Source organism: Schistocerca americana, chromosome 4 (genome assembly GCF_021461395.2).
Source record: "Schistocerca americana isolate TAMUIC-IGC-003095 chromosome 4, iqSchAmer2.1, whole genome shotgun sequence".
In the NCBI taxonomy this organism is placed as follows: Eukaryota; Metazoa; Arthropoda; class Insecta; order Orthoptera; family Acrididae; genus Schistocerca; species Schistocerca americana.
The window spans coordinates 325812396-325828553 of NC_060122.1; the positions used below are offsets into that span (position 1 = coordinate 325812396).

A 16158-nucleotide genomic window follows, 5' to 3' on the forward strand; every position below is an offset into this window, starting at 1 on the left:
TATTCACGACCGGTTTCGTTGCGTTAAAGCAGCCTCTTAATGTGGGTCCACATCGAAGTCAATTTTTCTATAAAAAATAGTCAGACAATAAAATTAAACCCAAATAAAAAGTGTTAAAGCAGTGTCACATAGATCAGCAAATGGAGACGCTCCCAACGTTATTCCCGACAGTTTAGTATGCAGCTAACCGCCTCCAATGTTCTGACCACGCGACAACCAACTACAGAGTTTGTAAATTTCCTGTTGCATTGGTGTGTTGGAACGTTCAGGTTATGTTAGGCGGTTCATTAATCTGTTCTTCCGGTTCCTTAGGTTTGCCATTGTAAATGGGGTCTCTATTATCTGATATTCAGTCTCTTTTCTGACTAGTTTATTGCCGGTAAGTTGCCTTAGATAAGATTAATGACCTTACAGAATTTTTAAAAATATTTTTCGTCCTTCATCTGCTTTCAATTTGTACATGGATGCCCATCTAGGCCCACCAACTTAATTAACTTCTTGATTCCCGATTTTTGATCTTCTCTAACTTTTTCTTGCTTGGGGCGGCGTGGGAGGGGGCTTTTAGATTTGTAGTAACGAGGATGTTTCAAATGGTTCAAATGGCTCTGAGCACTATGGGACTTAACATCTGAGGTCATCAGTCCCCTAGAACTTAGAACTACTTAAACCTAACTAACCTAAGGACGTCACACACATCCATGCCTCAGGCAGGATTCGGACCTGTGACCGTAGCGGTCACGTGGTTCCAGACGAAGCGTCTATAACCGCTCGGGCACACAGGCCGGCGAGGATGTTTAATTAGTTACTTTTCTGCGGCAGACGCTCCACTGATGATATATTCGGCTTCTTGCATTACATTTTAATCAAATATATTGCTCTGCATTTAATGACCGGGAGGCCTTTCCGGGTAGTTCGGTCTCATCCTGTTGTTACTCATTTAGCACCACACGGGAGGCACGTGTGACTTAGGGTATGTTAGGGACGCGAGTAATCTTGCCCCTCCCCGCCACCTCCCCCCCCCCCCCCCCAGACCTCCAGTTTCACTACTGCTGAAAGCACGTTAACTGCCGACACGGAAATACTGGACACATACTTCAGGAAATGGTGCCTCCGCCTAAACCCTCAGAAAAGTTACTTCAGCATTCCAACTACGGAAGCCGGCCGAAGTGGCCGTGCGGTTAAAGGCGCTGCAGTCTGGAACCGCAAGACCGCTGCGGTCGCAGGTTCGAATCCTGCCTCGGGCATGGATGTTTGTGATGTCCTTAGGTTAGTTAGGTTTAACTAGTTCTAAGTTCTAGGGGACTAATGACCTCAGCAGTTGAGTCCCATAGTGCTCAGAGCCATTTGAACCATTTGATCCAACTACGGAAAAGACACTCTGACTATAAACCAGAAGTTAAACTCCAAGGACAAAGCTTTAAGTGCTGCAGCACACCGAAGTACTCCGAAATAACACTCGATAGGTTCCTAACTTTCCTACAAAGTCTCTCCAACGTGGCCGCAAAAGTGAAGGTAATATGACTCAGAAGCTTGTTAGTACCTCCTGGGGTTGCAGCGCTCGAATCCTAAGATCAACTGCTTTGGCGCTATCATCCTCTGTCGCTGATTACTGTTGTCCAGTTTGGATGAACAGTGCTCACTGTAGATGTGCAACTCAACCAGACAATGCGACTTATCCCAGGCTGCATACATAGCACTCAAACCGCATGGCTACCAGTTTTAAGTAACATCCAACCTCCAGCTGTACGAAGATCAGATGCTCTCCTGAAGATCTGTGGAAACATTCAGAAGAACCCCCAGCTACCCGTACACAGCGATATCGATATATTAATAGCAGAACAGCAGCGTCTGAAGCCAAGAAAACCACCTTGGCGAACTGCACATCATCTCGAAGCCTCCGACTTTAACATCAACAAAGTATGGTGAAGTCAGTGGGAAGAACCGTCACTGTTCAACGGTCATCTGGTAGAAAAGCCTTCCATGCGAGTTCTAGGTCTCACACTCTCCAGACGCCAGTGGAGAACCATCAACCGAATCCTAACATGACAAGGGAACAGTAAATATCTAAAGCACAAATGGGGGTGGGCAACATCTCCAGATTGTGGCTGTGGAGTTGCCATACAAACAATAAATCACATTGTTGGTGAATGCCCGAAACGGGCCATCGGGGGATCAATAAATGACATCCATCATGCATCACCTGAAAGGCTCAACTGGATCAACAGATTGGACTTAGAAATCTAAGAGCTTGTGCTACGTGTACATAATTTAGCATAATACTTGGGACATTTGATTCTGTACCTGTATTTTGCTTGTCCATTTTTACCCTGTATACTTTTAAAATTATGATCGGAGCTCTGTATCATCATACGATAAATATATTACATTAACTACGGTTATTTTTGCCACAGTGTCTCATTCCCCGCCCTGTACGCCCCAATGCTCTGCCGAGTATCATTTTTTTAATTACTTCTCCTCCTCGTGGGGTTGGATTCTGTGACAACAAACGTTGGGGGCGTCTCTGCGTAATAATCTACGTGAAACTACAGCAAGTATTTTCATTTGGCTTTACTTCTATTGGCTGTCCTTAATTTATTTTTTAAATATATAGATTACAAGGACCTTTACTTTCTTTGTAGAATCATGTAAAGATGCTGCTTTAATGCAGCGAAAACGGTGGTGACTAAATCATCAATTAACACCTTTCAGTTGCTTTATTCAAGTTTACTACGAGTTTCAACGGATGTGGCTGCCCATATTACAGAGTTGTATGTTGAAGGATTGTTTCCAAGTTGTGATACGAAATATACCCCTAAGACTCAACGTACCTACCTCCAGCGAGAAGCACTCCCCGTACATATTGCAACATGAACGTCTATAGTTTCTGCAATCACCTCCTCGTTTAAATAAAATCTTTTTCCCGGCAGCCATTTCTTCAAATTGGGGAGTGAATAGTAGTCCGAGGGAGCAAAGTCTGGAGAACATGGGGAATGTGAAACGAGTTGGAATCTTGTTTCCACTAATTTTGCGACCACAACTGCTGAGGTGTGTGCTGGTGCATTGTCGTGATGGAGAAGGACTTTTTTGCCGTCCAATCGCCGGCGTTTTTATTTCAGCTCGGTTTTCAAACAGTCCTGTAACGATGTATAATATGCACCTGTAATAGTTTTACCCTTTTCCAGATAGTCAATGAGGATTACCCCTTGCGAATCCCAAAAGACAGTCGCCATAACTATTCCAGCCGAAGGAATGGTTTTCGCCTTTTTTGGTGCAGATTCTCCCTTGGTAACCAGTTGTTTAGATTGTTGTTTAGTCTCAGGAGTATAGTAATGTATCCATGCTTCATCCACAGTGACAAAATGACGCTTAAAGTCCTGCGGATTCTTCCTGAACAGCTGAAAACTATCCTTGCAACACTTAACACGATTCCGTTTTTCGTCAAGCGTGAGCAATCGCGGAACCCATCTTGTGGATAGCTTTCTCATGTCCAAATGTTTATGCAAAATATTATGTACCCGTTCATACGAGATAACCACAGCACTAGCAATCTCACGCATCTTAACTCTTCTGTGATCCATCACCATATCATGGATTTTATCAATGATTTCTGTAGTCGTAACCTCCACAGGGAGTCCAGAACGTTCAGCATCCCTTGTGCCCATATGGCCACTTCGAAAATTTTGGAACCACTTATAAACTGTTTTAATCGAAGGTGCAGAATCACCTTAATGTTTATCAAGCTTCTCTTTAGTCTCCTGAGGCGTTTTGCCTTTCTTAAAGTAATGTTTAATCATGACACGAAATTCTTTTTCGTCCATTTTTTGACAATCACTCGACTTCCTTGATCCACACGAATGCCAACACAAAGACATAGACCAATATGGCTAAAACTTGGTAAGCGTTCTTTCCAAAGACGCTACTAACTATACATAACCTCTATACGCGCCGGTAGTGCCGTCTCTCGGACTTTGCACGGACTTTTCAAACGCCTCTCGTAGACACGTTGGGTACTATGCTTTTTTTACACCGAGCAAGGTGATTCAGTTGTCAGCACTCCGTATTCGCTTGCGAGAGGATGACGGTTCGAAACCCTGTCCAGCCATCCCCACTTAAGATTCTTTTAAGACAAACTCCGCAATGTTTCCTTTGAAAAGGCTTGGCTAGTTTCCCCCATTTTCCGCAATATGTGAATTCTGTCGTTGGACTTCATCACTATTCCGTAGGTCTGATGAAGTATTTCAGTGATCAGTCTTTCGGGTCAAAGTTTTGTAAGTAGTCGCTAGGATGAGATGAGACGTGATCGGTGCTTAGGATACTAAACGGCAAGCTCATCAGCGTCCCAATCGGGAGAAAACATCCTCATTGTACGGTGTGACGCTGTAAGCTGAATATTACCACATTACATTAGGCCCTACGTTTGGTCGTATTTTATGAATTGTCACCTACAGTTTGATGTTATAGTACATATCTACGCTAATTTGATATACCGCATCAGAAATATTTATGTGTGCGTTTCGTGCCAATTTTCTTGAGTGTCCTGAAGCCAGATAGCGTTTCTGTTTAATACTGGATTCTAAACATTTATATACTACAGTGGTGCTTCGGCAATCAGGGGTTTATCTAACTACTAATGATTAGTAGGTCAGTTTAATATCCAGCATTCCCCTTACAAGTTTTCACTGTACTCTTAATCAGCGAACATACAACCATTACATGGTGAAAAAGGTTAAAGAAGATTATATTCCCACACAATACTTGGCCTGCGCGAAACATACAAAAAACGGTTCTGACTTGATAGATCTTGCTTGCAATAATGTTTTGAAACATCATATTACCATAGAAAACAAGCTATAATACAAAAACTACCACGTACGGCAACATAAGCTAGAGCATTATTTTAGGATTATGTAATTCTTCATTACGTCCAGTGGCTTCTACATCTACATCTACATTTACATGGATACTCTGCAAATAGCATTTTAGAACCTGGCAGAGGGTTAATCGAACCACCTGCACAATTCTCCATTATTCCAATATTGTATAGCGCACTGAAACAACAAACATCTATATCTATTCGTACGAGCTCTGATTTCTCTTATTTATCGTGGTGATCGTTTCTCCCTATACAGGTCGATGTTAACAAAATATTTTCGCATTCAGAGGAGAAAGGTGGTGATGGGAACTTCGTGAGAAGATTCCGTTGCAACGAAAAACGCTTTTCTTGTAATGATCTCCAGCCCAAATCTTGTATTATTTCAGTGACACTCTCTCCCATACTTCGCGATAATACAAAACGTGCTGACCTTCTTTGAACTTTTTCAATGTACTCCGTCAGCCCTATCTGGTAACGATCCCTCAGCGCACAGCAGTATTCTAAAAGAGGACGGACAAGCGTAGTGTAGGCAGTTTCTATGTGTTCCTTCCAATTTAAGTTGTTCGTAATTGTAATATCTAGGTATTCAGTTGAATTTATGGCTTTAAAACTCAAAGTGAAAGGATATCAGTGATATGATTCGCTGATGACTTTGCTACCTTCAGTGAAAGAGCAAAAAAACTTCAGGACGTGCTGAACTGAATGAACAGGTGAACGATTCAAGATATGAATTGTGAGAAACCGAAGAAAGACGAAAATAATGAGGAGTAGCACAAATGTGACTAACGATAGGGTTAAAATCAAAATTGGGACTACGGACTAATTAATTCGGCAACTTAAGCAAAATTCCTCATGACGGACGAAGCAATGAGGACGTAAAGGGCAAATTAGCGCAGGCAAGGACGGCACTCGTTGCCAAGTGAAGTAACAAACGCCAGCCATATTCTAAAGGAACGTATTTCTAAGAATGTACGTTTGCAGCATAACATTACATGGTGCTTAAACACGGAGTGCGGAACATATAGGAAAGGAGAAAATTGAAGCCTCTGAGAGGGGGTGTTGCAAAATGGTTTTTCCAGTGTTTGTGGTCTGGTATGATAACAAAAGAGGAGGTTCTTCGCAGAATCGGCGAAGTAAGGAAGATTTGGAAAACACTGGCTAGAAAGAAGCACTGGATGATATCACATGTGTTAGAACTTCCATGGTACTAGAGTGAGCTGCAGAGTATAAAAACTGAGTGGGGAGACGCATATTTGAATATTTACAATCAATAACTGAGGCTGTAGGGTGCAAGTGCTACTCAGAAATGAAGAGGATTCAATGCGTCTAGCATCACGTTCGCGGTCCATGTGAACCTTGTTTGTTTCATAAATTGAAGTGTGTATCAGGAGAATTGTTTCGATAAGTGACATCACGCTTAGGAAGGAGTTTGTTTCTGTGTAGATAAAGCTCGTAACGAGGTAAATTTCCTTGTATACGGAATGTCAATTAGCATTCTTTTAAGAGAGGTGTTTAGTGGTACGATGCAGCTGAAGTTCATAGTGGAAGGACAGGAAACGTGCTAGATATGAAGTCGAAGATTCCCGACGGGACAGCAGTACGCAACGCTTTTCTAGTCAAGGATTTGAATTGTGAAACTGCACTGTATTGACAATCCGAGTGTTCGTATTTAGAAAATATCTCGGTTTCGTTTTAAAGACAAGAGATCAAGTAAATAACTAAACTGATTACTGCTCTTGAGAACAGTAAATACACAGGGTGTAAATTTTAAGTTGACAAACCAGAATAACTCGAAGAATAAGCCTCACACGAAAATATGTGTAGAATCCAAAGTTGATTATTTTCAAGGGGGACATCTGCTGGTGCTAAAATTAGCCCGCCACCCCAGCCCCCTGGGGGTGGGGCGGGATGCAGTTTTAAAATTTCAAATGGGAACCCAATTTTTTATTGCAGAATCAGATTCTACATAAAAAACTACGTAAATTTTGTTTTAAAAATTTGTTTTCATTCTTGTTATTTGGCGCTGTAATTCAAGAAAATCCATGTTCTCATTTTTGCGTGGAAAATGGTTACGGATAAATAAAAAATACTTATTTACTTCGTAAGTTTTGATTCGCTAAAACTAAAACTCTCCCTCGCTCCCCATAGGGTGGAGCTTGAGAGAGGGGAATTAGAGTTTTACAAATGTTCACCCAAATACTGTATTAATTTTTTCCTCATTTTCGGATAAGTTATGCTGTTTCGTGGTCAAGAGGCCACACAACTTTTAATTGTCAAACAAATCATCTGAGTAGCCAACTAACTAACCAAACATCCTACTTAATAATGAGTGAAATCATTTTTATTTATCCGTAATCATTTTCCATGCAAAAATGAGAACATGGATTACCTTGAATTACAACTACAAATACCAAGAATCAAAACAAATGTTCAAAACAAAATGTACGAAGTTTTTTTTACGTAGAATCTGATCCCACAATAAAAAAATGGGGGTTCTCATTTGAAATTTTAAAGTTGCCTCCCGCCGCACCCCAAGGGGGCTGGAGTGGCCGGCAAATTTTAGCACCAGCAAATGTCCCCCTCGAAAATAATCAACTTTGGATTCTATACGTTTTTTCGTATGAAGCTTATTTGTCGAGTTATTCTGGTTTGATAACTTAAAATTAGCACCCTATATACATTTCGAAGATGTATTTGAGTTTTTTTTTTAATTTGGTAAATGGAAATGCCTCATGGCTAGGGCCTCCTGTCGGGTGTAGCGTTCGACAGGTGCAAGTCTTTCGAGTTGACGCCACTTCGGCGACTTGCGTGTCGATGGGGATGAAATGATGATGATAAGGGCAGCACATCACCCAGTCGCTGAGCGGAGAAAATCTCAGACCCAGCCGTCAGTAGAACCCAGACCGTTTGGCACGACATTCCGCGGCGCTGACCACTCGGCAACCAGGGGCGGACGTTGAAATTTGATATTAAGTTATAATCGATCAGTTTGTGTGTGTGTGTGTGTGTGTGTGTGTGTGTGTGTGTGTGTGTGTGTGTGTGTGTGTTTCCTTACTTTTGATTAGTTTTATGCCACTGTACTTATATAGGTGCTAACATTAATGTCACTGAAATTAAAGTTAGAAATTACTTACAAATTTGTGGAAACGATACATTAATGCCTTCTGTCGAATGGCAACCCTGTACGTTTCAACTGATTGTACTAATCTACCAAGAGGCCAATGAAATAAAAAAAATGGAAGCTCCACAGTTACTTCGATACTTCAAAAGATACGAAGTTCCAAATAATTACCATGCTATGAATAGTAACCCTTAAAATGTTAGCATTCTTTATTTATTTATTGGCTCATTAATGCTGTTTTTTTTAATGTCTACAAAGTTTTAAACGCGTATTCAGTGAAGCAGCATTGTGGTGCTCATGACTGGACAACATTAACTTATTGGTCTTAAATATGTTTTGATGGTGAGAGGGGTGCATTTATTTGCTACTAGAAAGGGAAAAATGTAAGGAATTTAGGAGAATGGGGATGCACTTAATGAATATTGTTTTTAGTCCCTGTGTCATCGAACTCACCTATGTAGAACTCCTAGGTCAGGTGTCCAGATCTCGTCAGTATAAACGTAAACATTTTTTACTACGTCACTACCTGTCCAAGATAAGCGTGAGTCCGTCCAAGCCTGTGGAAAGAAGTACAGCACTATTATTAAATCTCACTAGGATTTGGAAATTTCAAATAATTACTTACGTAATTGAAGATATAAATATTACATGTTCTACTCACAATGTAAATAAGGCCTTCAATCTCCATTACCCGCGCGTATCCATACTGAAACATTATTATAATAAGAAAAATCTATGGATAAACAGGAGACATGACTTACAATTTACAATAATTTTTTATTATTCTTTAAATTTGCTTATTTCCTTTTTAATGGCAACAGACTTATGATGAAGATAGTAGATCTACACCGAATGAATATAGCAGAAATATACAACAAGTGCTTACGCTGCTACATAGTACTTACATAAAATATCATAACTCTCATTTAAATATTTTAAATAATTTCTTCATACTGTGGGCCAAAGCCTGCACAATATTGTTACGTCACAGAAAATATATTTGGGTTAACCACATAAAAATTAACATTTCTTCCCTGGTAATGCAAGAAGCCTTATAACGGATAAGTGCTGAGCAGTGCCCTAGCCCAGGACGTTGAACTGTCTAGCACCAGTACACCAACATGATGTCATAGGGAGAGAGGTTCTGTCAGTGCGGTGACAACGCACCCTGAAGTGAGAAAACTTTTTCAGAAGGCAAGTACTCTCACCGAGGAAACTGGCGTAGCAGAAGGAGCTAGCCAACGCCTCTGAAGCGTGTAGTTGTATAATATTAAAGCTCTGGGTTGTTTCCTTCATGAGCTGACGAAACAAGATGAGCAGAGGTAATGAAGTCATCGTCAGTCAGTGGCGACGACCAGCTATGTCGACGGACTGCTTTTTCTGGGAGGAGGGTGCTGCTGTGGAGGGGAACTGGCCAGCAGCCACGCCCCCTTCCCGCTGGCAGCCTGCGCGCTGCCTGCTGACAAGGGAACCTCCCCATCGCACCCCCCTCTGATTTAGTTATAAGTTGGCACATTGGATAGGCCTTGAAAAACTGAACACAGATCAATCGAGAAAACAGGAAGAAGTTGTGTGGAACTCTGAAAAATTAAGCAAAATATACAAACTGAGTAATCCATGCGAATGATAGGCGACATCTGGGATAGATTCCGCCCAGCAGCACCGTGGTCCAGTGGTTAGCGTGAGCACCTGCGGAGCATGAGGTGCTTGGTTCAAATCTTCCTTCGAGCGAAAATTTTAATTTTTCATTTTCAGACAATTATCAAAATTCAGGCACTCACACATAATCAACTTCGCTCTCCAAAATTCCAGGACATGTTCAGATTTACTTGGACATATGCAGGATTTGACGGTCTACACACGGAAAAATTTGAAAACGTTAAAAACATATGTTTTAACAGAGCACAAGGAAAAGTGAGCGACTGTGAAACTGTTGGATTCATTTGTTGCAGTTTATGTGACACTCTTATGTTTTCATCACTTTTTTGGGAGTAATTATCACATCCACAAGAAAACCTAAATCGGGCAACGTAGAAGAATGTTTTTACCCATTCGCCAAGTGTACAAGTTATGTGGGTCGACAACATATTCCTGTCATGTGACGCACATGCCGTCACCAGTGTCGTATAGAATATATCAGAGGTGTTTTCCTGTGGAGGAATCGGTTGACCTATGACCTTGCGATCAAATGTTTTCGGTTCTCATTGAAGAGTCACGTCCTTTCGTCTACTAATCGCACGGTTTTGCGGTGTGGTCGAAAAACACAGACACTAAACTTATTACAGTGAACAGAGACGTCAATGAACGAATGGACAGATCATAACTTTGCGAAAATAAATTTTGCGCTCGAGGGAGACTTGAACCAAGGTCCTCTCGTGCCGCAGTTGCTCACTGTAATCACGGGACCACGGCGCTCCTGCGATCAGCTTATGCTTGATGTTGGCTATCTTCGCATGAACTACTCAGTTTGTATATTTTGTTTATTTTTTCATAGTTCCACACAACTTCGTCCTGTTTTCTCGATTGATCTGTGTTCAGTTTTTTAAGACCTATCCACAGTGCCAACTTATAACGAAATCTGAGGGGGGGTGCGATGGGGAGGTTCCCTTGTGAGGACAACACACCACGCCGCCTCGCGTCACTCGCCCCCGCAGTGACTCATCAGTGGTGATATCTTTGCATTTTCAGTTTATTTTTTTTTTTTTAAATACATTTTTACTTCATCCTATCAACAAGAACACTTTGCATGTTTATCTCATTCACACTATTATGTTTTATTCTAATTTTGTTTTGATGTTTTATACTGCGTTGACGTTTCATGATGATTCTTGTATACACACAATATTGTTGACGTAAGTCCCTTTGTGACCCCAAGGAGGTCTTTAGAGTCTCTACACCCTCCCATAGGTTAAGACCCCTGCCATCTTCCGTGAGGGCCATTCTTAATCAAGTAATGTTTACTTTGTTTTGCAAGCTAATATTGTTTGCATTCAAATAATAATTACATTGAGCGAATTCACGTACATTCTCCGCTCCCACAGAAGGGGGAGGAGTGTAAAGGATGAGCCAGACAGTAGGAGGTTTTATTTTCTTATATGAACTTCCAAACGGTAGCTTCATTTTTCCATTGCGGCCAAGCCACGGCCGGCAGTGTTAGCTGCCTGTAAATTCTTTCGTCCCACGGTTTAGCAACAGGAAGTCAGCACCGATGAAGGGCACCTTGTTCACACAGTCTCCTGATGTGTACATGATGCCGAACTACGCCGCCTGTGCCAGACTGCCGAGCCGTTCTAGGCGCTACAGTCTGGAACCGCGCGACCGCTACCGTCGCAGGTTCGAATCCGGTCTCGGGCATGGATGTGTGTGATGTCCTTAGGTTAGTTAGGTTTAAGTAGTTCTGACTTCTAGGGGACTGATGACCTTAGAAGTTAAGTCCCATAGTGCTCAGAGCCATTTGAACCATTTTTTTTTCTTTTTTCTTGTGCCAGACTCTGAGTCGAAGACAACGCACAGTAGACAATGATACCACCAGTCACCTATTCCGGATTTAGGCTCCGCAAGCATCAAGTACTCCTCTGAACATAAGATTGCACGCAGACTACGTGGCGTCTTCGTACTGTCAGATCACTTACTGGCTCACTGCTTCCTGAGAGTGTACGCTTCCTGGTGGAGTGTATGTTCTGATACAGACCGGTAGCTGCCTGCTACCTTGCTGTTTCTCTCCAGTCCAGGTGCTGATCTTCGGCCAGAGCAAGCGCACGCCTTCGAAAATGAGAATTCTGAGGTCGGCGGTTCGAATACTATCCTGAACTGTATTCTGTGCTCGAGTTGGGCTAACAGTCTGGTCGGGACTGTTGAGCATCAATGCACGATCTCTGCCAGTGCCGGCTTTCTGATGACTACATCGTATGACAAAACATGTTAGTGTCATCGACGTACATCACACGTTATGTCAATTGTGGCTTACATAGAGGGATATGAGCCTTTCTTAGTGTGGGCACAGAGGGGTATGAACCTATCTCAGTGTGTACCATCAGGGAGGTGTCAAATGTCAGAATTATTCAGGTACAGTCAGTAGTGCCCACTATTAACCTTACGGTTGTTTTTGAGGTACGGATATAGAGGTAACTGTAGTAGCGGTAGTTGTGGTGGGATGTCAGGATAGGTGGTGTAATTAGATATATCACCATATAAGGCAATGATGGGGTGAGATTATTATCTGGGCCACCAAACTGAAGCCAAGTTCATGTCCACTGATAAATCGTAAATATATTACAGTCAAGTATTACTCCATCAGGCGAGGGATCTGTGTTGTGTAGTGAGTGTCCAGGTTAGGACGCCTGTGCTGAAGTTAACATGTGGCCCTCGCCAACGTTGCCAGCTCGCAGAAGTAAGCGAGGCACAGTTCTGTTATCAGGACTATGGTAGCGAGGAAGAGCGGAACAGCAACATCAGAGTACAGACTTCGGTGGCAGCCTGCTGTACCGACCTCTACAGGAGTCGGCTGAGGTGGTTAGCACACACCTGTGGCTCAGTACTTCAGTAGCTGGCGCACAACTAGGGCTCAGTAACTGGAACATTTTTTTTCAGTCATCTGTCTTTTGACCGACTTGATGCGGCCAGCCACGAATTCTTCTCCTGTGCCAAGCTCTTCATCTGAGATTAGCACTTGCAACCTACGTCCTCAGTTGTTTGCTGTATGTTGTCCAACCTCTGCCTTCCTCTCCAGTTTATACCCTCTACAGCTCCCTCTAGTACCTTGGAAGTTATTCCCTCATGTCTTAACAGATGTCATATCATCCTGTCCATTTTCCTTGTTAGTGTTTTCCATATAATTCTTTCCTCTCCGATTCTGCGCAGAATCTTCTCACTTTATCAGTCCTCCAAATTTTCAACATTCGTCTGTAGCACATCTCAAACCCTCGACTCTCCTCTGCTGCGGTTTTCCCACAGTCCATGTTTCACTAACATACAATGCAGTGCTCCAAACGTATATTCTCAGAAATTTATTCCTCAAATTAAAACATATGTTTGATACTAGTAGACTGTTCTTGACCAGAAATAACCTTTTTACCATTGCTAGTCTGCTTTTGATGTCCTCCTTGCTCCATCAATCATTGGGTATTTTGCTGCGTAGGTAGCTGAATTCCTTAAACTTCATCTACTTGGTGACCATCAGTACTAATGTTAATTATCTCTCTGTACTCATTTCTGCTGGTCATTACCTTCGTCTTTCTTCGAATTACTCTCGGTCCTAATTCTGTACTCATTAGACTGTTCATTTCATTCAGCAGATCATGTAATTCTTCACTTTCACTCAGGATAGCAATATCATCAGCGAATTGTATCATTGATATCTTTTCACCTTGAATTTTAATTCCGCTGCTGAACCTTTTTCTTATGTCCATCACTGCTTCTTCGATGTAGAGGATGAACATTATGGGTGAAAGTCTACATCCCTGTCTTACACCATTTTTAATCCGAGCACTTCGTTCTTGGTCGTCCACTCTTATTTTTCCCTCTTGGCTCTTGTAGGTATTGTATATTACCCGTCTCTCCCTACAGCTTACCCCTTTTTTTCTCAGAACTGCTAACATTCTGTAGTATTTTATATTGTCATATGTATGTGTCTTGATTTATCTTTAGTCTTGCAAGTGTCCCACTGTAATATGTTGGATTTTAAGCACAGAACGAGGATAAGGTATTAATATTATGTATCTCAGAGCTTTGGGAGTAACGTTTTCCAGAAAACTATACAGTGCGAAAGTCTAATGTGACAATAGAGATGATTTAACACATGTAAACAATTAAAATTTTTCACCAAACCTACAATATTTGTTATCCAAATTATTATTTGTTGTATAGACTATATTGCTTAACTGGAAGTTGTTAACTGACTTTTCAAATAACTGTTTTAGTAAACTCTTTCATTTCCTTGATCAATTTATTATTCTTCTGTGGCAGAAAATGATGTTTTGAGTTTGTATTCTTTCTTAGTAAATGTAAGTTCAGACTGTATCTTGTTCCATGGACATGGCCCGGTCTGGCTGTGCAGTAGAAGTCGGAGTTATTTTGATGTTTATTACTGGTCCAAAGATGTATCCACATGGCGTAATTAAAGTACTCATGTTTAGGAAATATCCTTACAACGATATAGATTAACATTTTTGGTTATTACTCTGATGGTCCATATCTGTATATAGAAAACTGAATTCAAATTTTGTGAATTTTTGCACGCTAAAAAATCCTTAGCACAGTATTGACTGTACCTGAATAGTTTGTAACTTAAAGACACTGGCTGCTACACAGTGATGCCACATGGCTAAGATGTAACATGTCGGTGACACTATGTGTGGCTTCAGACCACTCAAACTGACAATTTGTATTCATTCCTAGAGCTTCTGTATTCGTTACGATGTATCTGTCATTTTATTCCTTAAAGGAAATTAATGGTTTATTTCCTTACATTGAATATAACTTTATTACGTATTTGCCGATTGTAAACTTCTTTGAGAGTTTCAGTTCCTTTCTATGCAAGGAGTTCTCCAGTTTTCTCAAGTGCTTCAATGTTACTGTCATTGGCGAAGAGAATATTTTACCACTGTACTGTAAGCTTGCTGTGGTTCAGAACCACATGGGTCGTGATATGAAAAGAAGTGGCACTCCAGACCATCACTCCTGGTTGTAGGGCCATATCCCGCCACTGTCTGGGATGTCTCCAGAAACGTCTTCGCTGCTCGGCAGGGTTCATTTCAAAGCGGGACTCATCACCGAGGACAATTCCACACTCCTGGAAATGGAAAAAAGAACACATTGACACCGGTGTGTCAGACCCACCATACTTGCTCCGGACACTGCGAGAGGGCTGTACAAGCAATGATCACACGCACGGCCCAGCAGACACACCAGGAACCGCGGTGTTGGCCGTCGAATGGCGCTAGCTGCGCAGCATTTGTGCACCGCCGCCGTCAGTGTCAGCCAGTTTGCCGTGGCATACGGAGCTCCATCGCAGTCTTTAACACTGGTAGCATGCCGCGACAGCGTGGACGTGAACCGTATGTGCAGTTGACGGACTTTGAGCGAGGGCGTATAGTGGGCATGCGGGAGGCCGGGTGGACGTACCGCCGAATTGCTCAACACGTGGGGCGTGTGGTCTCCACAGTACATCGATGTTGTCGCCAGTGGTCGGCGGAAGGTGCACGTGTGCCCGTCGACCTGGGACCGGACCGCAGCGACGCACGGATGCACGCCAAGACCGTAGGATCCTACGCAGTGCCGTAGGGGACCGCACCGCCACTTCCCAGCAAATTAGGGACACTGTTGCTCCTGGGGTATCGGCGAGGACCATTCGCAACCGTCTCCATGAAGCTGGGCTACGGTCCCGCACACCGTTAGGCCGTCTTCCGCTCACGCCCCAACATCGTGCAGCCCGCCTCCAGTGGTGTCGCGACAGGCGTGAATGGAGGGACGAATGGAGACGTGTCGTCTTCAGTGATGAGAGTCGCTTCTGCCTTGGTGCCAATGATGGTCGTATGCGTGTTTGGCGCCGTGCAGGTGAGCGCCACAATCAGGACTGCATTCGACCGAGGCACACAGGGCCAACACCCGGCATCATGGTGTGGGGAGCGATCTCCTACACTGGTCGTACACCACTGGTGATCGTCGAGGGGACACTGAATAGTGCACGGTACATCCAAACCGTCATCGAACCCATCGTTCTACCATTCCTAGACTGGCAAGGGAACTTGCTGTTCCAACAGGACAATGCACGTCCGCATGTATCCCGTGCCACCCAACGTGCTCTAGAAGGTGTAAGTCAACTACCCTGGCCAGCAAGATCTCCGGATCTGTCCCCCATTGAGCATGTTTGGGACTGGATGAAGCGTCGTCTCACGCGGTCTGCACGTCCAGCACGAACGCTGGTCCAACTGAGGCGCCAGGTGGAAATGGCATGGCAAGCCGTTCCACAGGACTACATCCAGCATCTCTACGATCGACTCCATGGGAGAATAGCAGCCTGCATTGCTGCGAAAGGCGGATATACACTGTACTAGTGCCGACATTGTGCATGCTCTGTTGCCTGTGTGTATTGCCTGTGGTTCTGTCAGTGTGATCATGTGATGTATCTGACCCCAGGAATGTGTCAATAAAGTTTCCCCTTCCT

At 42.9% G+C, this 16158-nt stretch overlaps 1 protein-coding gene across 1 annotated transcript in view; it reads right to left on the reverse strand.

Annotated features, from left to right (window-relative positions):
• The window catches only part of LOC124612883 (neuronal acetylcholine receptor subunit alpha-3-like), a 140069-nt gene that overhangs the window by 100555 nt on the left and 23356 nt on the right, over window positions 1-16158 (reverse strand). Inside the window, exons 3-4 of the mRNA XM_047141332.1 lie at window positions 8656-8700; window positions 8448-8551 (exon numbers count right to left, since the gene is read on the reverse strand). Coding sequence (XP_046997288.1) covers window positions 8448-8551; window positions 8656-8700 — 149 coding nt within the window. The remainder of the gene's footprint in view (window positions 1-8447; window positions 8552-8655; window positions 8701-16158) is intronic.